The following is a 26,572-nucleotide window of genomic DNA, read 5'->3' on the forward strand; positions in this document are numbered from 1 at the left end:
CGGAGGGATCCCTCCCTCCCGGCAGCGTGCGCTGCGGCCCGCGCCGTCACACACACCCCCCCCCCTCCCCTCCGCGGCCGCGCAGCTCCCGCCGCGCAACGTCTCCCTCCGCCCGAGCCCCCGCTGCCAAGTAGTGCGGGCGCGGCGCCCCCCCCCCTCCCCCGGCCGCGGGCCCCGAGGGCGCAGCGCGGCGGCCCCGGTGGGGCGGGCGGGGGCGGGCGGGGCGGGGCGGGGGGCGGGCGGCGGGACCTACTTTCCTCTGGAAATGGCCGCGCCGGGGAGCACCGTCCGCCCCGCGCCCCGAGGCCCGTCGGCGTAGGGCGGCCGCGGGGGTAAGCGCCGGGCGGGGGACGGGGGGCGGCCCCGACGGGGCTCCCGCGCGGTCGGGACCAGGCCCCGCGGCCCCGCAACGGGGGGGAGGCCCCGCGCTCGGCCCCGGGCCGCGCCGCGCCGCCGCCCGGCCAGGCCTCCCCGGGCCCGGAGCGCGGCCCCCGGCTCCCTTTGTGTCCGCTACCGGCGCCGGTACCGCCCGCGGAGCCGGTGCGGCTCGGGGCTGAGCCCGAGGGACGGCCGGGCCCGGCGCTCCGGGGGCCCGGCGCCGGGGTAGGCCGCGGCGGGCCGGGGCAGCGGGCCTGGCTCGCTCGGCCCCCCGGGAGGGCCCGGTTGTACCGGGGAGCGGCGGGAGCGCGGCGGGGGGGCTCCGGGGCGGGTGCGGGGGGTCCCGCTCGGTGCTGCAGCCCCCTGGGGGGGCGGGCAGGCCCGGCCGGGCCCCTCCACAGACCCCCCCCCTCCCCGGCCCCGGTGCACGTCGGGGCCCTTCCGGGGAGGGCGCAGCGGACCCGGGGCGGCCTTAACCCCCCCCCGGGATCACCGGGAGCCGGTGGGGGGGGTCTGGGGAGCGGCGGCACCGCGCCGGGACCCCCCCGCCCTGCTCCGGCCCCGGGGGTTCCCCCATCGCGGCCCCGTTCGTGCTGCTCTGGGTTGGGGGGGCCCGGACCCCCGGGTGCTGCTTTCAGCCCGGTTGGGGTCCCCTTTGCTGTGTCGCCCCCCCGTAGCTGCCTGAGCCCCCCTCGTTTTGGGGTGTATGTGAAGCCCCGGTGGGTTTGTGCTTGGGGGTGACCCCCCCCGCACCCCCTTTGGGACCATGTGGGGAAACTGAGGTGCGGGCAGGTGGGGGGGGGTTCTGGGCACCCCCCTTCGTCCTGCACCCCAAGTCCTGCTGTGGGAGGAACGGGGGGGCCCTGGTTGTGTTCCCATGGAGCTGGTGCTGCTGCCGCGGGGGGGTCCCGGTGGCACCCTGGGGTGCTGGTGCACCCTCCCCTTGGGTTTAATCGGGGTCACGTAGTTCCCGTGCGGCCTCAATGGGGAATCGGGTCACGCCGAGCTATGGGGGGGACTTGGGAGGCTGGCAGGGGGTGGGGGGGTGCGTGACCCCCCGGAACCCATGGTGCGTGTGGGGAGCGGTGCTTCTGCCCCACTGAGACCCCCAAACTCAGGGGGGACCTGCCCTGTCACTTGTGCTGGGGGGGGTGTGGAGGGTTATGGGGGGGTCCCTGATGGCTCTCGCCCCCCCCTGCAGCCGCGGGCCCTCCCCCGAGGGACGCCGGAGGCAGAATGGACGAGCAGCAGCCGCCCAGTGAGGAGAAGGACGCGGCCGCGCCGGGTGAGCACGGGGTAGGGGCTGGGGGTGCTGGGGGGGGGGGGGGGTTTGGTGCTGTGCCCCCCCCTCCATGGGCACTGATGGTTGCTCTCCCCGCAGCCGATGGGGCCGTGGCCACGGAGGAGATGGGCAGCGCTGAGGGGGACCCCCTGAAACCCCCCGAAGGAGCCTCCGCGGGGCCGGAGCCGGAGAGCACGGACACGAAGGGACCTCCCCAGGCCAGCAGGTGAGGAGGGGGGGGTCGGGGGGTGACATGGAGCTGGTGGGTGGGGGGGGGTGTCCCAGTGCTCCTGAACCCCGCTGTGCTCCCCCCTCGCAGCACCCCCGCGCGCCGCTGCGCCCTCTGCAACTGTGGGGACTGGAGCCCGCACGGGCAGCGGGAGCTGCAGCGCTTCGAGCCAGCGCCCGACTGGCGCGAGCGGCTGCTGGGGCACGAGCCCCCCGAGGGGCCCGAGCAGGGACCCCCGGAGCTGGAGCCGGAGCCGCTGGGGGACGACCCGGCGCAGGTCGGCTTCTCGGAGCGGGTGACGCCGGCGCAGCTCTTCGAGCCAACGGGTGAGTATGGCCGTGGCATCGGGGCCCCCGTCACACCGCTCCCCGTGTCCCCATCCCGCCGCTCCCCGTGTCCCCATCCCACCGCTCCCCGTGTCCCCGTCCCCACGTCCCCCGGCCCGGCGCTGACCCCCCGTCCCCGCAGGGCACTGCTGGGTGCACCGCTGCTGCGCAGCCTGGGCCGGCGGCGCGGGGCAGGAGCCGGGGGCTGTGGACAGAGCTGTTTTCTCAGGGATCTCACAGGTACATGGACCCAGGGCAGGGATGGGGGGGGCACCGTTGTTGGGGGGCTGCTCCGGCAGCAGCGGTGACCCCCCCGGGGCTCTGTGCCCACAGCAATGTGAACACTGCCGCCGCCGGGGGGCCACCATCCCGTGCCGGGCCAGCGGCTGCCACCGCCTCTACCACTTCCCCTGCGCCGCCGCCAGCGGCTGCTTCCAGTCCATGAAGACCCTGCGGCTCCTGTGTCCCGAGCACGTGGCCGAGGCGCTGCAGATGGGTGCGTGTGGGGCTGCCGTGTTCCCCCCCCTGCACTGGGGGGTGCCGGGGGGGCAGAGCCCGGTGCGGGGTGCCCCTGACCCCCCCCCCCCCGCTTGTCTGTGTGCAGAGGACGTGCGGTGCTCGGTGTGCGCCGCGCCGGGGGACCTGCGGGACCTGGTGCTCTGCACCGGCTGCGGGCAGCACTACCACGGGGGCTGCCTGGACGTCACCCTCACCCCCCGCAAGCGCTCGGGGTGGCAGTGCCCCGGCTGCAGAGTGTGCCAGGCCTGCAGGTGAGCCCTGTCCCCGCGGACACGCACACAGTGAGGGGAGCATGAGGGGGCCACAGCCCTCACCCCCCCCCCCCTGCACCCCGCAGGCAGCGCGGCGAGGACTCCAAGTTGCTGGTGTGCGAGGCCTGTGACAAGGGCTGCCACACGTTCTGCATGGAGCCCCCCAGCGAGGGGCCCCCCCCCTGCCTCCTGGAAGTGCACGGTGGGTCTTGGCTTCACCATGGGGGGTTCAGGGGGTGCTGGTGCCCCCCACAGCCCCCCAACATGTCTCCGTCTCCCCCTCCGCAGGGCTGCCGGGTGTGCTCGGGGTGCCGCGGCTCCTCGCTGTGTGAGAGCTGCCACCGGCACCGGGGGGCCCCCCCAGAGCCTGCGCCGCCGCCGGAGCCCCCCGCCCTGACGTGAGTGCCGAGGGGCGGTGCCGGGCTGGGGGGTACCGGGGCTGGGGGTCTGAGCCCTGCGCCCCCTCACCCCGTGCCCCCCGTGCAGGTTGGTGTCCCCCGAGCGCAGCGAGGTGATGGATGCGCCCAGTCCCCCCCCTGAGCCGGAGCCTGTGGGGTGCAATGAGGAGGCGCGGCCGGGGGGGGACCCCAAAGAGGGACCCCCAAGTGGCGGTGGGGCCCCTCCTGGCGAGCTGACCCCTGTGGAGGTGCCCCCCGATGAACTGCCCCCTGATGAGCCCCCCCGCAACGTGCAGCCCCCCCTTGACGTGCAGCCCCCCCCAGACACGCAGCCCCCCGAGGAGCCCCCTCTTCTTGTGCTGCCCCCCAATGAGCCACCGCCTGAGGAGCTGCCCCTTGAGCAACCAGCCCTTGAGGAGCCCCCCATTGACAGACCCCCATTGGAGGAGTTGCCCCCCAGCGAACCACCCCCCAATGAGCCCCCCCTGGATGAGCTGCCTCCCGAAATACCCTCCCTGGACAAGCTGCCCCCTGAAATACCCTCCCTGGATGAGCTGCCCCCCAAAATACCCCCCGTGGACGAGCTGCCCCCAGAAATCCCCCCCCTGGACGAGCTGCCCCCTGATAAATCACTGCTTGAGGAGTTCCCCCATGATGAGCTGCCCCTTGAGAAGCCGCCCCCCAATGAGCTGCCCCCCGAGAAGCCTCTTGACAAGTCTCCCCCTGATGAACCCCCCCTTGAAGAGCCCCCCACCAACGAGCTGCCCCCCAACAACCCACTCCCTGAGGAGCCTCCCCTCGCTGAGCTGCCCCCTGAAGAGCCGCTCCCCAGCGATGAGCTGCCCCCCGAGGAGGACCCGGCGCCACCAGGTAAATGGGGGGGTCTCTTGTTTTGCCCCCTTTCCCCTTCTCTTGTCTCCCATGGGTGGGGGGGCCCTATGCTGGGGCATTTTGGGCATTGTTCATGGCCCTCAACTGGTCAGCCTTCATTGATGCCTTGTTTGGGGGTACCTGGGGGGCAGTGCTGGTGGCGCAGGGGGTGGTGGGGCCCCCCCTGACCCCCGCCCCATCCCGCAGGTCTCCTCCCCGAGGTGGCTGTGGCAGAGGAGGCTCCAGCGCTGGCCCCGGAGGTGCCCCCCGAGGAGGAGATGGAGCTGGAGCCGGAGCCGCTGCTGCTCCTGGAGCCGGCCCCGCCACCGCCAGCCCCCCCCGGTGGGTTTGGGGGTGCATTGGGGGGGGGGTGGCTCTGCGGGGGGCTGCGATGTCCCTTCTAACCCCCTCTTTGCCCCCCCAGATCTCCGCGCCGTCTCACCCGCTCCCCCCCCAGCCCCCTCCCCTGCTGCCAATGAGGACGAGGAGCCCGAACGCCCCCCCCCGGCGCTGCCCGAGCCCCCTGGCAGCCCCCTGGCTATGGACACCGAGCCCCCCGGCTCCCCGCCACCCCCCCTGGGCTCCCCTGCCTGCACCCTGGCCCCCGCCGAGCCCCCCGAGGACGAGGAGATGGAGACGGGCGGTGGCGAGGGGGGGTCTCCAGGCAGCCCCCCCGGAGACCCCCCCCGCGGCAGCCCAGCCCCGGAGCTGGGGCCCTTCCCGGGCCTGCCTGAGGAGGAGGAAGAGGAGGAGGAGGAAGCGCCGCGGCTGGAGCGGGAGGGCACGAGCGGCAGCTCCCCGCCACTGAGCGAGGAGGACGGGCTAGAGGAAGGCCGGGCCGGGGGGGACCCCGAGGCCAAGGGCTCCCCGTTGCTCCTGGAGCCGGAGGAGCTGCGGCCCGAGACCCCCATGGAGGTGTGCGCGGCCGGGGACAAGCTGCTGGGGCGCGGGGACGAGGGCGGCACCGAGCCCCCGGCCCTGCGCCCGCGCCCCGACATCCTCAACGAGATCTCCAACCTGAGCCAGGGCGACACGAGCAGCAGCTTCCCCGGCTCGGAGCCGCTCCTGGGCTCCCCGGACCCCGAGGGCGCCGGGTCCCTGTCGCTGGAGCTGGGCCCGGCCTCGGCCGACGCCAGCCTGCAGAAGGAGGATGCGGGGTCGCTGCCGCTGGGGGCTGAGACCGACGACTCGCTGCTCTTCGAGCCGGCGGCCAAAGGGGACGGCGACAAGAGCCGGCGCCGCAGCTCCCCGGGGCGCTCCCGCGTCAAGCAGGTATCGGGGGGACACGCACAGACACCCCCCCGTGAGCCCTGACCCTCGGGGGGGGGACCCACCGCCCTGCCCAGGCTGTGCTGGGGTGGGATTGGGCTCCGCGGTGGGCTCCGGTGGCTCTAACCCCCCCTCTCCCCTTGGCCGTAGGGGCGCAGCAGCAGCTTCCCCGGGCGGAGGCGCCCCCGAGGTGGGTCCCACGGGGCCCGGGGCCGGGGCCGTGCGCGCCTGAAGTCGACCACCTCGTCCGTGGACACCTTAGCAGTAAGGCTGGGGGCTGGGGTGCCGGGGTTGTTAGCCCAGGGCTGGGAGCTGAGCATCTCCCGCGTCCCCTTCCCAACTATTCCAGGCCCTTGGGAGCCCTCGGGGTGGGTGGGGAGAGAGGGAAGGAGGCAACTGCCTGGGGCTGTGCTGTGGGGCTGGGGGTTCACCCCACAAGCGCAGGGCTGGGGGGCCAGGCAGCATGATCCTGCACCCCCCCCAAAGCACATGGAGAGATCAGGGGTCCTGGGTGCTGAGCTCCCCACTCTGCCCGCAGCTCGCCGACGTGGAGAGCTCGCCCAGCAAGGAGGAGGATGAGGATGATGATGACACGATGCAGAACACGGTCGTCCTCTTCTCCAACACAGACAAGTTCGTGCTCATGCAGGTACCGGGGCGCTGTGGAGTGCACAGAGGGATGGGGCAGGACGGGGTGGCCCTGCCCGCCGCCCCTCATGGTCCCTCTCCCCCAGGACATGTGTGTGGTGTGCGGCAGCTTCGGGCGCGGGGCCGAGGGGCACCTCCTCGCCTGCTCCCAGTGCTCCCAGTGCTACCACCCCTACTGCGTCAACAGCAAGGTGAGGGCGACTGGGACCCCCGCAGCCCCACCGCTGGACTGGTGGGACCGTGCCGTGCCCCACGGGGGCCCACACAGCCTGGCCATGTCTCTTAGGGTGCATGCATGAGGGCATGGCTGTGTAGCTCTGGGGTGTCCCCCATGGCCACGCCAAGCCCGGGCCCCCCCCGTGGCCATCCCTGGGGCTCACCTTGCCCCCCCGTCCCTGTGCGCAGATCACCAAGGTGATGCTGCTGAAGGGCTGGCGCTGCGTGGAGTGCATCGTGTGCGAGGTGTGCGGCAAGGCCTCCGATCCCTCGCGCCTGCTGCTCTGCGACGACTGCGACATCAGCTACCACACGTACTGCCTGGACCCGCCGCTGCAGACCGTGCCCAAGGGCGGCTGGAAGTGCAAGTGGTGCGTGGCCGGGCCCGGGGGGAGCGCCGGGGGGGGTTAAAGCAGGCGTTGACCCCCTGTTTCTGCCCCCCCCCAGGTGCGTGTGCTGCGTGCAGTGCGGGGCGGCTTCGCCCGGCTTCCACTGCGAGTGGCAGAACAACTACACGCACTGCGCGCCCTGCGCCAGCCTCGTCGTCTGCCCCTTCTGCCGCCAGAAGTACGTGGAGGATGATCTGCTCATCCAGTGCCGCCACTGTGACCGGTGAGAGGGGGGGGGCTCGGTGTGGGGCGGACCCCGGGACGGGGCGGCCATAGGGTGACGCTGTGGTGGGGGTCCCCGCTTTGCCCGCAGGTGGCTGCACGCGGCCTGTGACAGCCTCTTCACCGAGGAGGAGGTGGAGCAGGCTGCGGATGAAGGTTTCGACTGCAGCGCCTGCCAGCCCTACGTGGTCAAACCGGCCGGTGAGTGATGGGGGGGCCGGGGGGGTGTGAGGGGCTGCAGGGGCAGGATGAGGGGTGATGGGTTTAACCTGCCAGAGGGGTGATTGAGGTGGGATCTGCGAAGGAAGTCCTTCCCCGTGAGGGTGGTGGGACACTGGGATGGGTTGAAGGGAGAAGCTGTGGCTGCCCCATCCCTGGCAGTGTCCAAGGCCAGGTTGGACACAGGGGCTTGGAGCAACCTGCTCTAGTGGAAGGTGTCCCTGCCCGTGGCTTCAAGTCCTTTCCAGTCCAAACCAGGCTGGGGTTCTATGACATGGGGGGCTGTGGGGCCTCACGTCCCGTTTGCTTTTCCCTCTGCAGTGCCCACATCTCCCGCAGAGGCCGCCGCGGTCAAGGCGAAGGAACCAGGTACACGCGGTGCCGTTACCGGTGCCGTTACCGTTGCCACGCACCCGGTGCTGGTTTTCATCCCCAACCGTGGCTCCTGTCCCCGCAGAGCCGCAGTATTTCCGCTTCGAGGGCGTGTGGCTGACGGAGACAGGCATGGCCGTGCTGCGCAACCTCTCCCTGTCCCCCCTGCACAAGCGGCGCCAGCGCAAGGGCCGCCCGGGCGCCCTCAACGGCGACGGGGGCCTGGAGGGGGGCGACCCCCTGGGCCCCGACGACAAGAAGGACGGAGATCTGGATGCCGAGGAGCTGCTCAAGGCTGAAGGTGTGTGTTGGCAGCAGGGTGAGGCGTAGGGGGGCCGGGGACCCCGTTAACGTGTCCCCCGCTCCGCCTCCCGGCAGTGGGTGTTGAGCACATGGAGTGTGAGATCAAGCTGGAGGCTCCGGCCAGCCCTGACCGGGACATTGGGGCCGATGTGGACTCGGGGAAGGGGCTGGAGGACCCGGAGGAGTGCAAGAAGAGGAAGCGCAAACCCTATCGGCCGGGTGAGTGCTGCCCCCCGAGAGCCAGGACCCCCCTGAGTCGGCTGAGACCCCTCCTCACCTCCTGTTCCTCTGCCCTGACCCACCCCCGTTGCCTCTCCGTCTGCCCCCCAGGCATCGGTGGGTTCATGGTGCGGCAGCGCAAGTCCCACACGCGCCTCAAGAAGGTCTCGGCGGTGTTGGCTGAAGTGGGGCGCGAGGGGCTGAGCACCGAGGGGCACCCAGAGGACGGTAGGGCCTGGGGACACCCCTGCTCCCCTGCCCCCAACTTGTCCCCTGGGGTGCTGCTGCCACCCTGGCACCGGAGCAGCCCCAGTCTGTGTGGGGCAGGTGTTAAGGGGCGGCTGTTGCAGGGGCTCCGGGTGACCTCCCAGCTGAGGGGGGCCTGGACCCGGGCTCGGGAGAGGGGGACGAGAAGAAGAAGCGCCGGGGAAGGAAGAAGAGCAAGTTGGAGGATATGTTCCCCCCCTACCTGCAGGTGGGATGGACAGAGGGGCACAGCTCGGGGGGGGGACAGGGAGGTGGCTTTGGGGGAGTTGTGGAGGTGGCTTTAGGGGGGGACGCCCCGAAGGCAGCCGCACTCACGCCATTCCCGGCCGGAGCAGGAGGCGTTCTTCGGGAAGGCGCTGATGGACCTGAGCCGCCGGGCGCTGCTGGCAGCGGGGGGCGTGGGGGACGGCGCCGCGCGCCCCTCCCTGGGCCAGGGCGCCCCACGGCACAAGGGGGACCCCAGCCTGGCCGGGGCACTGCAGGGAGCGCCCCACGACAGGAGGGAGCCCCCGGCGCACCCCCGAGGTGAGTGTGGGCGCGGGGTTGGGGGGGGGACCTCACGGACACGGGGGGCGGTTGGGGGTCTCCGTGTCGTCCCGGCCCCACTGATGTGCGCTGCCCCACAGGCGACGACAGCACCGACGGCAGCGCCGCGGCGCCCGACGACGAGGGCAAAGACGACGCGAAGGGCGAGGACCTGGGTGAGCCGCGGGCGCCTGTAGGGGGCGGTAGAGAGCACCTGCTACCAGAGAGATGGGGCAGCTCTGTGCTTGGGGACGCTCTAGGCAGGGCGGGCAGCGCAGGAGGGGGAAACTCTATGGTGTCCCTGGGTGACTGCATGGCGCTGGCGACCATAGAGTGGAGCGTAGAGCGCCCCGTAGTGGTGCGGCGCTGTGTGTGGCCCTGGCGGACTGGAGGACGACTCTCCCCCTAGCGGGCTGGAGGACTCCTCTTGTAGGGGCTGGGGGAGACGTGGGGTGCCCCATGGGGTCCTGGGGGGCTGAGGGGGTCTGAAGGGGGTCCCTGGCATCTCCTGGTTCCTCCTTGCAGGCACTGACGAGCCAAAGGACTCCCCGGACCCCGGGGATACGGAGAAACCGGCGACCCCAGGGGAGGGCGCGCTGAGCTCCGACCTGGACAAGATCCCTACGGAAGGTGAGGTCCCCCCCCGCCGTGTCTCCATCGTCCCCTCCTGTGCCTCCTGTCAGCGTGAGCCCGTCCCCATGCTGCGGCTCCGCTCTCCCTCCTCCCGCAGAGCTGCCCAAGATGGAGAGCAAAGACGTGCAGCAGCTCTTCAAGGACGTGCTGGGCTCGGCGGAGCGCGGGGAGCAGCCCCTCAACTGCGTCACCGCCGGGATGGAGACCGGAGGCGCAGGGCAGGACCCCGGCCGGGCACAGCGCCCCTTCCTGCAGGGAGACCTCCAGCTGCCCGGGCAGGGTGAGTGAAGGGGGGGGGTCTTAGGGGTAAATGGGGGGTCCTGGAGGGTGGGAGAAGGGCTGGACTGTTGCTGTGGGGGTGGATGTTTTCGGGGTGCATGGGGGGATCTTGCGTTGTCTGAGGACCGTGACCCCTCTCTCCTCGCAGGGAGCGTTTCTCTGGGCTCGCTCTCCGGATCCGTGTCCCTGGATTCGTACCCGGGTGTCTGCCAGTCCCCGTTCCTCGACAGCCGGTACGTGTGGGGCCAGGGGTGGCCGCGGGGCGCTGGGGGGACACCTCCTTGTTCCAGCCCATGACCCTCCTCTCTCCATGCAGGGAGCGAAGCGGCTTCTTCAGCCCCGACCACTGCGAGCCCGAGAGCCCCTGGGCCAGCAGCTCTGCCGCCACCACCCCCTCGACCCCCACGACCCCCACCACGGAGGGCGAGGGCGACGGCTTGTCCTACAACCAGCGCAGCCTCCAGCGCTGGGAGAAGGACGAGGAGCTGGGCGAGCTCTCCACCATCTCGCCCGTGCTCTACGCCAACATGAACTTCCCCAACCTCAAGCAGGATTATCCAGGTAGGGCTCTGGGGGGGCTGGCGTGCTCCCTGCTCCAAGCGACATCCCATCCTCTCCAGCACAGGGCTGAGGTGCTGCGGGCAGTGAGCACGGGGGGCACGCAGGGGGTGGGTCAGGCAGGGACTAACGTCCCTCTTCTCCTCTCGCTCTGCTCCTACCGGCCTCCCAGACTGGTCGAGCCGTTGCAAACAGATCATGAAGCTCTGGAGGAAGGTCCCCGCCACAGACAAAGCCCCCTATTTGGTGAGTGCCGGGGGTGGGGGGAGCTGCTGGGGCCGGGGGGGGGGACCGGGGCGCCGGGGGGGCCACGAGTCAGCTCCTTCATGTTTTTGTTAGCAAAAGGCCAAAGATAACCGGGCGGCTCATCGCATCAACAAGGTGCAGAAGGTACGTGCGGGAGCGCGGAGGTGCCCGGACCCCCTTGCCCCGCTCCGTTAGCCCCATTGCCCCCCCGATAGCCCCATTGCCCCCCCCCTGACGGCCGGGCTCTCTCTGCAGCAGGCCGAGAGCCAGATCAACAAGCAGACCAAAGGGGAGGGACTGCGCAAGCCGGAGCGGCCCTCGCTGCACCTGCGGATCCCGGTGCCGCCGGGGGCGCAGCCCGTCTACATCGGCAGCCCCCCCCCCGGCGCCGGCGAGGGCTTCCTGAAGCCCCCCGCGGGGGCCGGAGCGGGGCCGGAGTCTCCCAGCGAGCTCTTCCTCAAGCTGCCCCCCCAGTCCCCTGCCCAAGTGCCTTCGCATGAGCCCTACGGCGCGGCGCCTGCCTACGCGCTGGAGCCGCGCTTCCCCTCGCCCCTGGGCCAGAGCCCCACGGCGGGCGCTGCCTTCCAGCCCTTCCCCAGCCAGCCCCCGCCCCGCTCCGGGCCCCCCGACTTCCACCCCACGCCGCCCGGCACCCCCCGGCACCAGCCCGGCACCCCCGACCCTTTCCTCAAGCCCCGGTGCCCCTCCTTGGACAACCTGTCGGTGCCGGGGAGCCCCGGGGCCCGGCCCCCCGAGGCCCTGCTCTCTCCCCTGCCTTTTGGGGAGCAGAAGAAGGGTCTGGAGGTGAAGAAGGAGGAAGGGGGGAGCCTGGGGGTCTGCTCCCCCGGCTACGCTCCCCCCATGGGCTATGGGGACTCGCCGGGCGGCCCCCACCTCTCCGCTGCGGAGCTGAAGGTGGCCGACGTCTTCAAAGCCCCCATGACCCCGCGGGTGCCTCAGGTGGAGCCGCAGAGCCCGGGGTTGGGGCACCGGCCCCCGGACCCTCATCCCCTGGCCCCTTCGCCCCCCACCCACCCCGAGCTCTACCGCCAGTCGCCCTACCTGGACCCCTACGCACAGCCCCCGCTGACGCCCCGGCTGCAGCCCCCCGATGCCTGCTGCGCCCTCCCGCCCCGCTCCCTGCCCTCCGAGCCCTTCTCCCGCGTCCCCGCCAGCCCCCAGTCCCAGTCCAGCTCCCAGTCCCCCCTCACCCCCCGCCCGCTCTCCAACGAAGCCTTTTGCCAGTCCCCCGTCACCCCCCGCTTCCAGTCCCCAGACCCCTATTCCCAGCCGCCCTCCCGGCCCCAGTCCCGCGATCCCTTCACCCCCTTGCACAAGCCCCCCCGGCCCCAGCTGCCGGAGCCGGGGTTCAAGGCAGTGGCGGCGGCAGGGGGGGGGTTTGGGGGCGCCCCGGCGGGGGACCCCCACGCCAAGGCACCGGCCGGGCAGCAGCCGCCCTTTGCCCGCTCCCCCGGCGCCAGCGTCTTTGCCGGGGGGCAGCCCCCCATGCGCTTCACCTTCCCCCCGGCCGTGCCGGAGCCGCTCAAGGGCTCCCCGTCCCACCAGCCCCACGGGATCAACAGCCATTACGTCCCCGGCAAGCCCCAGAGCTCGGCCTATGCCTCGTCCCCCGGGTTCCACCAAGCCGGGAGCCCGCTGGGGCCGAGCGCCGCGGCCGCCGACACCTACAGCCTGTCCCCGCTGCGGCCGCCCTCGGTGCTGCCGCAGCAGCCCGCGGCCACCCCGCAGCAGCAGGACAGCTCCGTCCCCTTCCTGCCCCGAGCCGCGCTGGGGCCGGCGGGCGACAAGAGGGAGGAGGCGGCCATGGGGCTCTCGGCACCCCCAAACCGGGACCTGGCGGAGCTGCCCGGCAGCCAGGACGGGGCCCTCGGCACCATGAGCCAGTCGGAGCTGGAGAAGCAGCGGCAGGTAAGGGCTGGGTTGGGTTTTGGAGGGGGGGATGTGAGGGAGGACCCAGGCCCGTTGTGGTGGGGTTGAGGGTCCCGTGTGTGTGCTCTGGGTCCTGACTCTGTGCCCCAGCGCCAGCGGCTCCGCGAGCTGCTCATCCGCCAGCAGATCCAGCGCAACAGCCTGCGGCAGGAGAAGGAGAGCGCGGCGGCGGCGGCGGCCACGGCCTCCCCGGCACCGTGGGCACCCGAGGCCGGCAGCCAGGCCTTCGAGCTGAGCCGCGCCATGGCCCCGTACCCCGCGGCACAGGTAGAGGACAGGAGCACGGCCCTGCTGGGAGCCCGCTGCTGGGTGCGGGGGTGACGCTGTGCCCTTGTCGCCCATCCCAGGACAAGAGCCTGCTGGGGACCCTGGCCACGGGCACCGGGAAGCTGCCCGGCTCCGTCATGGTGCCGGCGGCGTTCACACAGGACGAGCGGCTCTCACGGCCCCCACCAGCGGCTACACCATCTGCTATGGACATCAACGGGAGGTGAGTGCCCCGCGGCGACGTGCACCCCCAGCCCTTCCCCACGGCGATCACCGCAGCGGCTCTGGTTCTGCTGCGTTGGGAGCCCAGGGTGCTGCGTGTGGCAGTGCCAATGGGTCCCAACACCGCGGTGTCTTGCAGGGCGGCGGTGGGGCCCCCCCCAAGCCTTCTACCCGCGCGGGGTGTTCCCGGCACCCTCCCCGCAGCAGCACCTCTGGCAGCAGCAGCAGCAGCAGCAGCAGGCAGCCGCCGCAGCCCTGCGGCTCCCGGTCACGTCCCGCTTCGCCCCACCGGGCACCGGCAGCGCCGTGGGCAGCCTGAGCACGCGGGACGCGGTGCCCGCCGCGCCCGCCGCCATGGGCGCCCCCTTCATCGAGCTGCGCCACAACGTGCAGAAAGGGCCCGGGGGGGTCCTGGGCTCCCCCTTCCCGCAGCCGCCGCGGCCACGCTTCTTCCTGCCCGGGGAGGAGGGCGCCGCGCCGGCGCTCTGCGCCCCCGTCATGCCCATGCAGCCGCTGCCGGCGCTGCAGCCGCAGAAGGTGCCGCTGCCGCTGCCGCCCGCGTCGCCGCAGGGAGCCGAGATGAGCAACAGCCACCACCAGCCCCACGCCAAAGCGGCCGCCCCACTGCCGGGCCCCAGCATGGAGCTGCAGCACGTCCCCCCGCGCCCGCTGTCCTCCGGCTCCTCCCTGCGCCCCGATGCTCCCAAGGATGGGCCCGCAGCCGAGCCTGCGCTGGCTCCGGCCCCCGGGAAGACCCACCTGAGCCTGGAGGGGGGGCGCCTGCCCTGCGAGGTGCCGGTGGAGCCCGATCTGGACGATGACTTCGGTTCCCACAAAGACCTGGAAGATGACGATGATTTGGCCAACCTGAGCCTGGATCCAGACGTGGCCAAAGGGGACGATGACCTGGACAACCTGGACAGCCTGGAAACAGCAGATCCGCACCTCGATGACCTGCTGAACGGGGATGAGTTTGACCTGCTGGCCTACACCGACCCCGAGCTGGACACGGGTGACAAGAAGGACATCTTCAACGAGCACCTGCGCCTGGTCGAGTCGGCCAACGAGAAAGCCGAGCGTGAAGCCCAGCTCAAGACAGAGCCACCAGCTCCCAGCTTGAAGCTCCCTGACCCCGGGGATGGCAAAGACTCAGCCCCATCCGCGGAGGACCAGGAGGTGCCCAAGGAAGGGCTGGTGGTGCCAGGGGTGAGCCTGGGCCCCGCTCCCTGCCCCACGGGCACCACCGAGGCGAAGGCGGGTTCGCTGCCCACCGATGTCAAGCCCAAGCTGGAGGATGGATGCCTCAAGACCTCTCCCTGTCAGTTCACCGCCGGCGGCCCCGAGCGGCTCCCGGTCAAGTCGGAGGCGCTGCAGGGCACGGACAAGATCTCGGCCTCGCTGGGGCTGAGCCTCAAACCCAGCCAGAGCCTCCTGAGCCCCGGCGCCGGCCCAGCCCGCCTCGGCTTGAGCCACTTCCCGAGCGGCGGCCACGCCGCGGTCCCCGTGCCAGAGAAGGACCCGTACAGCGGCCGGGGGCTGGCTCCTGCCCAGCTGGGCGCCCAGAGCAACCCCTTGCTGGAGAAGTTCGAGCTGGACGGTGGGGCCCTGGGCCTGGGCAGCGCCCGGCACTCACCAGCCGATGACCTGGACAAGATGGAGAGCTCCCTGGTGGCCAGCGAGCTGCCCCTGCTCATCGAGGACCTGCTGGAGCACGAGAAGAAGGAGCTGCAGAAGAAGCAGCAGATGTCAGCGCACCTGCCCCGGGGCACCCCGCACCTCCCGGGGCACCCCCTGCTGCACCCCGCGGGCACTGCGCAGCCCCCCGAGGGGCAGCCCCCCCGCCTGGGCACCCCGCAGCCCCCCCTGCAGCTGGGGATGGTGGCCAGGCCCCCGCTGATGCCAGCGCAGCCGCCCCGGCTCGGCACCCCGCAGCAGGGCCCGGCGCTGGCCCCACACATGGGCATGGCCCCCGCGCAGCCCCACGTGCTGGCGGCCCCCCACGGCGTGCAGGTGGCCCTGGCGCCGCCGCAGCAGCAGGGCCAGCAGCAAGTGCTGGTGCAGAAGCCCATGGCCGGGGTGCAGCCGCCTGCCCTGGGCATGAAGCCCCCCCAGCTCGTCATGCAGCAGCAGTTGGCCAACAGCTTCTTCCCAGACACAGGTAGGGGCTGTGGGTGAGTGGTGGGGGGGGGTGGCCCCTTTTGGGTGGATTTGGGTTGGAAAGGACCTTAAAATCATCCAGTTCCAATCCCCCTGCCACCGGCAGGGAAAACCTCACATTAGACCGTGTCAGCCAAGGCTCTGTCCAACCTGGCCTTGGACACTGCCAGGGCTGGGGCAGCCCCAGCTTCTCCATTCAACCCATCCCAGTGTCCTCCCACCCTCAGCGTACAGAGCTTCTGCCTTATCTCCGACCTGAACTTCCCCTTTTTGACTTTAAACCCATCACTCTTTGTGGCAGACCTGGACAAATTTGCAGCCGAGGACATCATGGACCCCATTGCCAAGGCCAAGATGGTGGCACTGAAGGGCATCAAGAAGGTGATGGCTCAGGGCAGCATCGGGGTGGCCCCGGGCATGAACAGGTATGGGGCACGGCGGGTGGTGGGGCACGCTCTGGGTGGGCAGAGGGTGCCTCGAGGCTCATTCCTCATCTCTGTGTCCCCCCCTAAAGGCAACAGGTTTCTCTGCTGGCCCAGCGGCTCTCGGGGGGCCCGTCTGTCTCTGAGATGCAGAATCACTTGCTGGCGGGGAGCGGACAAGTGAGTGGGGTACCCGGGGGGGTCCTTGCCTTGGTGCTCAGTCCCTGCCAGGCAGGAGCTGCTCTGGCCAGTGGGGAGGTGGGGGCAAGGGGCACCGGGGATGGGGTCTGGTGTCCCCCCTGTGTCCCCAACCCTCCCTGTGTGCCAGGAGCGGAGCGGCGCAGACCCGGCCCAGGCTCGCCCCCACCCACCCACCTTCGCGCAGGGCGTCATCAGTGAGTACCGCTGCGGGCAGCGCTGCTGGGTCTCATCCTGCCCGCAGGAGCTGGGCTGGCTCCGGGGCTGCTCCCCTGCTCATGCCAGCCCTTTGCCCGCTCCCACAGACGAGGCGGACCAGCGGCAGTACGAGGAGTGGCTGTTCCACACGCAGCAGCTCCTGCAGATGCAGCTGAAGGTGCTGGAGGAGCAGATCGGGGCGCACCGCAAGTCGCGCAAAGCCCTGTGTGCCAAGCAGCGCACGGCCAAGAAAGCCGGGCGCGAGTTCCCCGAGGCTGATGCCGAGAAGCTGAAGTTGGTGACGGAGCAGCAGAGCAAAATCCAGAAGCAGCTGGACCAGGTAGGACCCTGCATGCAGGGGGACACCACATCCCCAGTGCTCGTACCCCATCATCCGTGGTGCTAACACCCTGTTGTCTCCGGTGTTAACACCCCATGGTCCCCAGTGTTAACACCCCGTTATCCCCAGTGCTAACACCCCATGGTCCTCAGTGTTAACACCCCATTATCCCCAGTGCTAACACCCCATGGTCTCTGGTGCTAACAGCCCATGGTCCTCGGTGCTGGCACCCTGTCATCCCCAGTGCTCGTACCGCATGGTCCCTGGTGCTAACACCCCGTGGTCCCCAGTGCTAACTCGGTGCCATCCCCGGCAGGTTCGGAAGCAGCAGAAGGAGCACACCAACCTCATGGCCGAGTACCGCAACAAGCAGCAGCAGCACCAGCACCAGGCCTCGGCCGTGATGGCCCTGAGCCCCTCGCAGAGCCCCCGTCTCATGTCCAAGCTCCCCGGGCAGCTGCTCTCGGCACACGGCGTCCAGCAGCCGGTGGGGACCGTGGTGGGTGCCCAAGGCCTCAGCCAGCAGCCGGGGCAGCCGGGGGGGCTGCGCCTGCCCCAGGGCGGCGTGTCCATGGCCGTGCAGCAGGGCCTGTCCTTCATGGGCCAGCAAGGCGTGGGGAGCGCCCCGGTGCCCGGCACCTCCAACACGTTCTTCCCCGGGAGCCCCGCGCTGCGCGGGCTGGGCGCAGACACCCGCCTCATGCAGGAGAGGCAGCTCCAGAGGATGCAGCTGGCCCAGAAACTGCAGCAGCAGAACCTGCTGGGACAAGCATCGCTGCAGCAGCAGCAGCAGCAGCAGCAGCCGGGTGTGATGGGACAGGCGTCGCTGCAGCAATCCGGTGTCATGGCACAAGTGTCGATGCAGCAGCAGGGCGTCATGGCACAGGCATCCATGCAGCAGCCGGGAGCGATGGGACAGGCGGCCATGCAGCAACAGGTCATGGGTCAGGTGTCGATGCAGCAAGCGGGTGTCATGGGACAGACCTCGATGCAGGCACAGGGCATGATGGCCCAGACGTCGATGCAACAGGCGGGGGTCATGGGACAAGCTTCAATGCAACAGCCGGCTGTGATGGCACAGACGTCGCTGCAGCAGCCTGGCATCATGGGACAAGCATCCATGCAGCAGCCCGGTGTGATGGCACAGACATCCATGCAGCAGCCTGGCGTCATGGGACAAGCAGCCATGGTGGGGCAGCCCAGCCTGCTGGGCCAGCAGCAGGCAGCCCCAGCCCCACAGCCGGGCACGGTGGGGCAGCCCATGGTGCCGAAGCAGCCGGGGCTGATGGGCAGCCAGCAGAGCCTCTTGGTGCAGCAGCTCTCCCCGCAGCAGCAGCCGGGCTTGCTGGGCCACACGCAGGCAGCGGGGCTGCAGCACCAGGCGGTGCTGGGCCAGCCCCAGCGCCAGGTCCTGCTGGCCCCACACCAGCAGCGGGTGCTGGGCTCGCCCCAGCTGGCCCCACAGACTCCGGGGATGCTGAGCCACCGGCTCGTGCTGTCCCAGCAGCTGGGGCAGGCACGGGCGCTGCTGGCCCCGCAGCAGCAGCAGCAGCAGCAGCAGAACTCGGGTCTCCTGGGGCTGGGCCAGGGGCAACCCTCGATCCAGCACTTTCCGCAGCACGGCGCGGTGGGCCAGGCCCCCTCCGTGTTGCACCTGAGTCAGGGAATGCAGCCGGCCCCGGCGGTCCTGGCTGCCAAGGACCAGCCCGCAGGGGTGGACGGCAGCACCCTGCCCGCCAAGGGCTGCGAGAGCGGGGCGCAGCTGCACGGGGAGCAGCAGGGAGCCCTCAACCCCCCGGGGCTGGGCGGCCCCGAGCCCCCGGCCCCCAAGCACCAGGCTGAGCTGGGGCAGGGCCAGCAGCTCCTCTTGGCCTCGCCGCAGCCGGCGCTGCGGGCAGGCTCCATGCAGCCGGGCGCCCTGCTCGCCACTGCACCGCTGCAGAGCCCCGGCGCTGCCCACCCCGAGCACGGGGACGCCGCCGGGGCGCTGGAGCCGCCGCTGGGCTGCGGGACGGGCCCGGCGCAGGGCATGGTGCTGCCGCGGCCGCCGGAGCAGCCGGGCAAGGGGCAGCCGCGGCTCCAGAGCCCCGCGCAGCACAAAGCGGCGCCGGCGCCGGGCACGGCCGCGCTGCCCCCGGGGCTGCTGGGGCAGGTGCCGGGGCCGATGATGGGCCAGATCCGGGCGCAGCTCCAGGGGGTCCTGGCCAAGAACCCGCAGCTGCGGCACTTGACGCCGCAGCAGCAGCAGCAGCTCCAGGCGCTCCTGGTGCAGCGGCACCAGCAGAACCTGCTGCAGCAGAGCCAGGCGCTCCGGCCCCCCGGCCCCTTCCCCGGGCAGGCCCCGGAATACGGCTCCGCAGCCCGGCAGCCCCCCCGCCCGCTGGGGCCCCTGTTCCAGCCCCGGCCGGGTGCCCCGGCGGAGGCTCAGCCCAGCTTCGAGCAGGGGCGGGCGCTGCCGGGGCAGCCCCCCCAGCAGCCGCTGGCGGAGCTGGTGCAGGCAGCGCTGGCTGCCCGCGGTCCCCAGCCCGGCCTCGTGCGGCTCCCCACGCCGCCGGCCCCTTCACCCCTGGGCTGTGCCCCCCAGCACCTCGCCAGCCCCGAGCAGATCCCCCAAGAGCCAAAGAAGACGTCGCCGGGGGTCCCGGCCTTGGCCCCCAGCCCTGTGGCACCCACGGAGCAGGGGTCCGCACCGAGCGGCACCATCCCCGACCCGCAGCATGGCCCCTGGGATCCCGAGGCATCCGGTGCAGCTCCAGCCGACCCCAGCGAGACCCACGTCAATGGGGCAGTGCCGGAGGGGGCCCCCGCGGTGGGTGAACCCCCCGAAGTGCTGGTGAAGCAGGAGCCGAAGGAGGAGGCAGCGGTGGTGGCACAGTGTGAGCTGGATGGAGATGAGGCCCCAAAACCAGAAGCCAACGGGGACCCTGGGGCCAGCCAAGCCAACAGCCTCCTGGCCCCGGGCGGCCGCTCCGAGGCCGGGCACCTCCTGCTGCAGAAGCTGCTGCGAGCCAAGAACGTGCAGCTCTCGGCGCAGAGCCCGGGCGAGCTCAACGGGCACACAGAGAGCCGGGGCGCCGGCACGGAGCCGCGGCCGCCACCGGTGCTGCTGGGCCGGGAGGTGAGTGGGAGCCGTGGGGCCGGGTGGGGATGGCGGCTGTGGGGCTGTGCTCATCCCGGTGCCTCCTCTCCCTGCCCAGGACCCCTCCATCGCCAGGAAGCCGGCGGCCACCAAGCCCAAGCGGGTGCAGAAGGGCAACGAGCGGGTCCCGGCCTCCCGCAAGAAGCTGCGGAAGGACGAGGGGCTGCGGCCGGGTGAAGCCCTCATGAGGCAGCTGAAGCAGGTACAGCCGTGGGGCAGGGGCCTGGGGTGGGGGCTGCCTCCCCCCCGCGGCCCCTCCTCACCGCTCTGCCCGCAGGAGCTGTCACTGCTGCCGCTGACGGAGCCGACCATCACGGCCAACTTCAGCCTCTTCGCGCCCTTCGGCAGCAGCCCCATCAATGGCAAGAGCCAGCTCCGGGGCGCCTTCGGCAGCGCCGTGCTCGACAGCGTGCCCGACTACTACTCCCAGCTGCTCACCAAGGTAAAGAGGGTTTTGCGCTGTCATCCCCCCATGTGGGGCTCTAGCATCACCCCGCGGTGCTCACCCCGCTTGTGTCCCCCTGCCCAGAACAACCTCAGCAACCCCCCCACGCCGCCCTCCTCGCTGCCCCCCACGCCGCCGCCCTCCGTGCAGCAGAAGATGGTGAATGGTGTCACGGCCCCGGAGGAGCTGGGGGAGCAGCCCAAGGACAGCGACCCGGCCCGCGAGCCCCACGGCCACAAAGGTGACGATGAGCATGGCAGGCAGGGGTGGCACAGACCCCCCCCGCTTCCCATCACCCCTCAGTGACACCCGTCCTTCCCCTGCGCAGACACAGCAGCCGTGGAGGTGAAGAGCCTGGACCTGCTGGCAGCTCTGCCCACCCCTCCACACAACCAGACTGAGGACGTCAGGTGAGCCCCGGCCATGGGGGGATCCCCCCTTTCCATGGGGACCCCTCCATGGGTGACACCTTCCCCTGACGCCTCCCTCCCCACAGGATGGAAAGTGACGACGAGAGCGACTCCCCCGACAGCATCGTCCCGGCCTCGTCCCCCGAGAGCGTCCTGGGCGAGGAGCTGCTGCGCTTCCCCCTGCTCAGCGAGGCCAAGCCGGAGCTGGAGGAGCGGGTGCTGTCCCCCATCATCCCCATCATCCCCCGGGCCAGTATCCCAGGTGGGCTGCGCTGCCTGGGGGGGGCACGGACCAGGGCAGGGTGGGCTGTGGTGCGTGTGGACCAGGCAGGAGGGGGTTGGTGGGTAGATGGTCTGGGCAGGAGCATCCACAGGATGTATGGACCACACAGGGGTAAGGTAGGGCACGGAGGGGGTCTGCAGGGCACATGAATTGGGTGGGAAGGGGTCTATGGATGGAGCAGGAGGGGGGCCCTGGGTGTGGAGGAGCAGAGGAAGGGTCCTTGGGGTGCACTGCGGCTGGCGTGTCCCCTGTGCCCGCACCCCAGACAGTCCCACACGAGGGGATGGAGTCCCAGCAGTGGTTCTGCAGGGCTGGGGGTGGCTGATAGTGGGGCTGCGCGGCTCTAACCCCCCTCTCCCCACTCCAGTGTTCCCCGACACGAAGCCCTACGAAGTCCCGGAGCCCTTCGGGGCCCCCCCTGGGAAGGTGGGTGCCCCGTGGGAGAAGGGCAAAGGCAGCGAGGTTTCCGTCATGCTGACAGTGTCCGCGGCGGCCGCCAAGGTGAGTGAGGGGCTGGGGGCAAGCGAGACCCTGGGGGTCCCCGTGTGGTGGCATCGAGGTCCCGGGCCCACCCCATCCTCCTCTCGCCCAGAACCTCAACGGGGTGATGGTGGCCATGGCCGAGCTGCTGAGTGTGAAGATCCCCAGCTCCTACGAGGTGCTGTTCCCTGATGGCGCCGTGCGGGCGGCCGTGGTAGAGGCCAAGAAGGTGGAGTCGGACATGGCCGGTGAGCATCTGCCTCGTCCCCGCCGGCTCCCTCATGTCCCCAGCCCGGGCACCCCGTGATGGGCTCCTGCCTTTGTCCCCAGGGGTGCTGGGTGGCAAGGAGAAGGTGGCATTGGCCGGGAAGGTGCCGGACAGCAGCTCTGAGTGGCTGAAGCAGTTCGACGCGGTGCTGCCGGGGTACAGCCTCAAGGGCGAGCTGGACCTCCTGACGCTGCTCAGACAGGTCAGCGTGCCACAAGGGGCCCCCCGGGGGTGTTGGGGTGCCTGGAAAGGCTGTGGCTGCGTTGGGGTGCAGGAGGTGGTGCTTTGGGACCAAGTGTGACCGTGTAGAGGGGTCTGGTCCCCCCGTGCAGAGGTGCTGAGTCTTCCAGGCTGCTGTGGAAGGGGACGGTGGGGTTTGGGGGTCCCCGGCCCCGTGCTGCTCTGACCTGTCCCCCTCCCCGTGCCGCAGGAGAGCCCAGCGCCCGAGAAGACCCTTCACCACTGCTACGTCAACAACGTCTCCAACCTGGACGTGCGGCAGCTCTCGGTCATGCCGCAGGAGCCCTCTCCCCCGCTGTCCCCCTCCGTCCCCTCCCCGTCCAGCCCCACCGAGGCCGCCCGGGTCCCCGACCCCGAGGCAGCCCCCGAGGCAGCCCCGGCCCCGCTGTCCCCGCTGCCCCCGGCCCCATCGCCAGCCCCCCAGGAGGAGGATGGGGCCGCGGGTCCCCACTCGCCGCCACGCTTCAAACCGCGCTCGCGGCCGCCCGAGGACGGGGACGAAGCGCGGCCACGGCTCAAGAAGTGGAAGGGGGTGAGGTGGAAACGGCTGCGCTTCCTCGTCACCATCCAGAAAGGGGGGGCCAAGCGGGACGGGGACAAGGAGATCGCGGAGTTCATCGACAAGCTGGGCACCACGCTGCGCCCCGAGAAGGTGCCGCGGGACCTGCGCAAGTGCTGCTTCTGCCACGAGGAGGGCGACGGCGCCACGGACGGGCCCGCGCGCCTGCTCAACCTCGACCTGGACCTCTGGGTCCACCTCAACTGCGCCCTGTGGTCCACCGAGGTGTACGAGACGCAAGGAGGGGCCCTGATCAACGTGGAGGTGGCGCTGCACCGCGGGCTGCTCACCAAGTGCTCCCTGTGCCAGAAAACCGGCGCCACCAATAGCTGCAACCGCATCCGCTGCCCCAGCGTGTACCACTTCGCCTGCGCCATCCGCGCCAAGTGCATGTTCTTCAAGGACAAGACTATGCTGTGCCCCGTGCACAAGCTGAAGGGCCCGTGCGAGCAGGAGCTGAGCAGCTTCACCGTGTTCCGCCGCGTCTACATCGAGCGGGACGAGGTGAAGCAGATCGCCAGCATCATCCAGCGCGGCGAGCGGCTGCACATGTTCCGCGTCGGGGGCTTGGTGTTCCACGCCATCGGGCAGCTCCTGCCGCACCAGATGGCCGATTTCCACAGCGTCACAGCCCTCTACCCCGTGGGCTACGAGGCCACGCGCATCTACTGGAGCCTGCGGACCAACAACCGCCGCTGCTGCTACCGCTGCACCATCTGCGAGAACAACGGCCGCCCCGAGTTCGTGGTGCAGGTCATCGAGCAGGGCCTGGAGGATCTGGTCTTCTCCGACTCCTCGCCACAAGGTAAGGTGCCAGCGGGAGCTGCGGGTGCTGGGCTGCTGCCCTCCTGCATCCCCAGCCCTCCTGCATCCCATCTTCTCCATCCCCTGCCCTCCTTCTCCATCCTCCTGCTCTACCCCCTGCCTTCTGCATCCCCTGCCTTCCTCCTGTGTCCTCTGGCCGCCTCCTGCATCCCCTGCCTTTCTCCTGCATCCCACCTTCTCCATCCCCTGCCCTCCTGCTCCATCCCCTGCCCTCCTCCTGTGTCCCCTGGCCTCCTCCTGCATCCTATCTTCTCCATCCCCTGCCCTCTTCCTTCCTCCTCCCCCTCCATGCCCTGCCCTCTTCCTGCAACCCCTGCCCTCCTCCGTCCCCTGCCCTGCTGGTGGCTGAGCTGCACCAGAACAGGGAGAACATGGCATTGGGAGGTTCTGGGATGGCTGCAGCAGGAGGGGGGCTGCAGCATTCCATGGCTCCAACCCTCCCTTTTCCCTCGGCAGCCGTCTGGAACCGGATCATCGAGCCGGTGGCGATGATGAGGAAGGAAGCCGACATGCTGCGCCTCTTCCCCGAGTACCTGAAGGGCGAGGAGCTCTTCGGTCTCACAGTGCATGCGGTGCTGCGCATCGCCGAGTCGGTAGGTCCTGCTTGGAGCTGAGGGGGGGTCTCCTGTCTGCACTGGGGGTCACCCCCATTGGGAAGGGGTCCGGTGGCCACGGTGCCACCGTTGAACCACGTCCCCTCCCGGCAGCTGCCTGGTGTCGAGAGCTGCCAGAACTACCTGTTCCGCTACGGGCGGCACCCGCTGATGGAGCTGCCACTGATGATCAACCCCACCGGCTGCGCCCGCTCCGAGCCCAAGATCCTCACCCACTACAAGCGGTGAGTGGGGCCAGGAGCCCCCGGGAGAGCCGGGATCCCGTGGGATCCCTCGGCTCTGACCCGCTCTCACCCCACACCGGCAGGCCCCACACCCTGAACAGCACAAGCATGTCCAAGGCCTACCAGAGCACGTTCACCGGTGAGACCAACACGCCCTACAGCAAACAGTTTGTGCACTCCAAGTCCTCCCAGTACCGGCGCCTGAAGACGGAGTGGAAGAACAACGTGTACCTGGCGCGCTCCCGCATCCAGGGGCTGGGGCTCTACGCGGCCAAAGACATCGAGAAGCACACCATGGTCATCGAGTACATCGGCACCATCATCCGCAACGAGGTGGCCAACCGGCGGGAGAAGATCTATGAGGAGCAGGTGGGGATCTGGGGGGATGTTGGGGGGCTCCAGTGGAATGTGGGGGCCTGGGTGCAGCCGCTGACACCCTCTTCCCCCGCCCCAGAACCGCGGCATCTACATGTTCCGCATCAACAACGAGCACGTCATTGACGCCACGCTGACGGGGGGCCCGGCCAGGTGAGCATGAGGGGGCTTTTGGGGTGGTGGGACCCCCCCCCCAGGTTGGCGCTGACCCCCCAGCACCCTTCTCTGTCCCCCCACCAGGTACATCAACCACTCGTGTGCCCCAAACTGTGTGGCTGAAGTCGTGACCTTCGACAAGGAGGACAAGATCATCATCATCTCCAGCCGGCGCATCCCCAAGGGGGAGGAGGTCAGGCAGGGGCCCTTGGGGGGGGGGAATATGGGGGGGGGGCCACGTTCTGTCCTGTGGGTGACTCCCTGCTCCCCCCACAGCTCACCTACGACTACCAGTTCGACTTCGAGGACGATCAGCACAAGATCCCCTGCCACTGTGGAGCCTGGAACTGTCGCAAGTGGATGAACTAAGTGGGATAAGAAGGGGCCGGGGGGGGGGGGCGCACACAACACCCCCCCCCACCTCACCGCCGCCTCGCCACGACCCACCGGGGGCCACGGGAGGTGCCGGGGGGGCCCCACAGCGGGGAGGGAGCCGCCACCGCCGCCGGCCCTGCCCGCGCGGGACGCCCGGACGGACGCACGGACGCACGAACTGGCAACTCAGGGTTTTCTTTGCTTCGTCCTGCGAGGAATCAAGTGTTTGTGTCGGGGGGGGGGGACCCCGGCGAAAGAGAGAGAGAAAGAGAGAGAGACCCCCCCCATCTCCATCACCGCCTCCACGCGGGGCGGCAGCAGCAGCAGCAGCCGCAGCGCATCCGCGGCGCCGGAGCCGGAGCCGGCTTTGGTTGTTTTTTTTTTTTCCCTCTCTCCCAAGTTTTAGGGTTGTTTTTTTTTTTTTTTTGGTGGTTTTGTTTTTTTTTTCCCCTTTTTAATTTTATTTTCTTTTTTTTTTTTTTTTTTTTTTTTTTTTTTTTAGAATCTAATAACATTTTTTGCTCGCTAAAAGTACCAAGTAACAGACTCCTTGAGCTCGACAATCCGGGCTCTGCGCCGCCCGCGGCCAGAGCTCGCTCGGTTCCTTTCGAATCTCTTCTTGTTTGTGCGTGTGGACGAGACCCGCGGCGAGGGCCCCCCCGGCAGACACAGGAGCTTCTGCACCCAAACCTACCTCATTTGACGTCTTAGATTATGATTCTTTTACCTTTTCTGTTGTGATTTTGAAATGTGAGACACACACCCCACCCCCCCCAAACTTCCCCCACCCCCCCCATCGGGACCCCCCCACCATGGGGGGGGGTTCCCTTCTCCATGGGGATGTGTCCCCCCCCTCTCCTCTCTTCGGATGTGGCAGCAGGAGCCCCCCTCGCCGGGCTCCATGGGGAAAGCGGGGGGACACCCCGCTCCTTGTCCCCAGCTCTGCGCCGTGCCGAGGTGCGAGAGGGGGAGAGGGGGGTGCCGGCCCTGCTCCCCCAGCAATGGGGGGGCCCCCCCTACTCGCATCAGCCCCCATAGCGGGGGGCGGCCGCAGTCGCTGTCGGCGCAGGGTGGGGACGGGGGGGGGGAAGGTTATTTATCTATTTATACCTTATATTGTATATACTAGAAGGGGGGGGTCTTTGTGCTCTGCTGGGCTGAGATTTGGGGCGCGGGGGCACGGGGGGGGCCGCGGCATTTTGCAACCCAGTCTCTGACGTTTTGGAGCTATTTTTGGGGGGGGTTTGGGGGGGCTCAGAGAAGCCACTGGGCATTACACAGCGGCCCCCCCCCGCTGCCGGCTGCACCCCCCCCCCCCCCCCGGCCCAGCACCCCCCCCCCCCCCCCGGGCAGCGGGGTCGGGATCTCTTAACGCACAAACACATCGCGCAGGGGGGGGGACCCCCCCAAACTCCCCCTTTCAACCCCCCCTGTTGTGATGGGGATGGTGCAAAGCGAGGGGGGGGCGCGGGGGGTGGGTGTTGAAAAGCTGCTTCCGCAACCTTAAAAAAAAAAAAAACAAAACAAAACAAAAAAAAGCTGCAAAAAGGTTTAAGGTGAAAATGTTTAAAAAAAAAAAAAACAAAGAAAAAAACGTTAAAAAAGGACAAAAAAAAAAAGCCACAAACCCGCGAGTGGGGGCGGGGATGGGCGTTCGAACGGTTCCGCGAGCGTTCGAACGGTTCCACGAGCGTTCCTGTACAGCCCCGGCGCCGCGAACCCCGTTTTTACCGAGTCCGCAACCACTGGATGTTATTTTAAATAAAGCGCGTGAGAAGCCGCTGCCTCCCTCCATGGGGGGGGTCCG

General features: G+C 70.0%; 1 protein-coding gene across 1 annotated transcript; it reads left to right on the forward strand.

The window, feature by feature from the left end:
• The first annotated feature begins 250 nt into the window (after positions 1 to 250).
• On the forward strand, positions 251 to 26,545 carry KMT2D (lysine methyltransferase 2D). The gene is given in 57 exon segments (XM_030510293.1): positions 251 to 332; positions 1,580 to 1,663; positions 1,760 to 1,886; positions 1,980 to 2,215; positions 2,358 to 2,455; positions 2,549 to 2,711; positions 2,820 to 2,985; positions 3,072 to 3,156; positions 3,158 to 3,187; positions 3,274 to 3,383; positions 3,472 to 4,253; positions 4,461 to 4,595; positions 4,678 to 5,525; positions 5,673 to 5,786; positions 6,061 to 6,171; positions 6,257 to 6,361; positions 6,576 to 6,757; positions 6,834 to 6,998; positions 7,089 to 7,198; positions 7,538 to 7,585; positions 7,674 to 7,889; positions 7,967 to 8,110; positions 8,222 to 8,338; positions 8,461 to 8,585; positions 8,713 to 8,902; positions 9,004 to 9,078; positions 9,428 to 9,532; positions 9,633 to 9,815; positions 9,963 to 10,047; positions 10,131 to 10,375; positions 10,545 to 10,618; positions 10,712 to 10,762; positions 10,874 to 12,547; positions 12,659 to 12,835; positions 12,916 to 13,058; positions 13,197 to 13,206; positions 13,208 to 15,215; positions 15,516 to 15,639; positions 15,729 to 15,816; positions 15,965 to 16,031; positions 16,140 to 16,372; positions 16,689 to 19,490; positions 19,570 to 19,713; positions 19,789 to 19,953; positions 20,041 to 20,197; positions 20,285 to 20,366; positions 20,453 to 20,628; positions 21,017 to 21,150; positions 21,242 to 21,377; positions 21,460 to 21,599; positions 21,828 to 23,001; positions 23,478 to 23,614; positions 23,729 to 23,859; positions 23,943 to 24,228; positions 24,314 to 24,387; positions 24,475 to 24,583; positions 24,667 to 26,545. Coding segments are annotated over 56 exon segments (15,738 nt in total). The 5' UTR covers positions 251 to 332; positions 1,580 to 1,614; the 3' UTR covers positions 24,760 to 26,545.
• Positions 26,546 to 26,572: the final 27 nt, after the last annotated feature.

Source organism: Strigops habroptila, chromosome 23 (assembly GCF_004027225.2).
Source record: "Strigops habroptila isolate Jane chromosome 23, bStrHab1.2.pri, whole genome shotgun sequence".
Taxonomy (NCBI): domain Eukaryota; kingdom Metazoa; phylum Chordata; class Aves; order Psittaciformes; family Psittacidae; genus Strigops; species Strigops habroptila.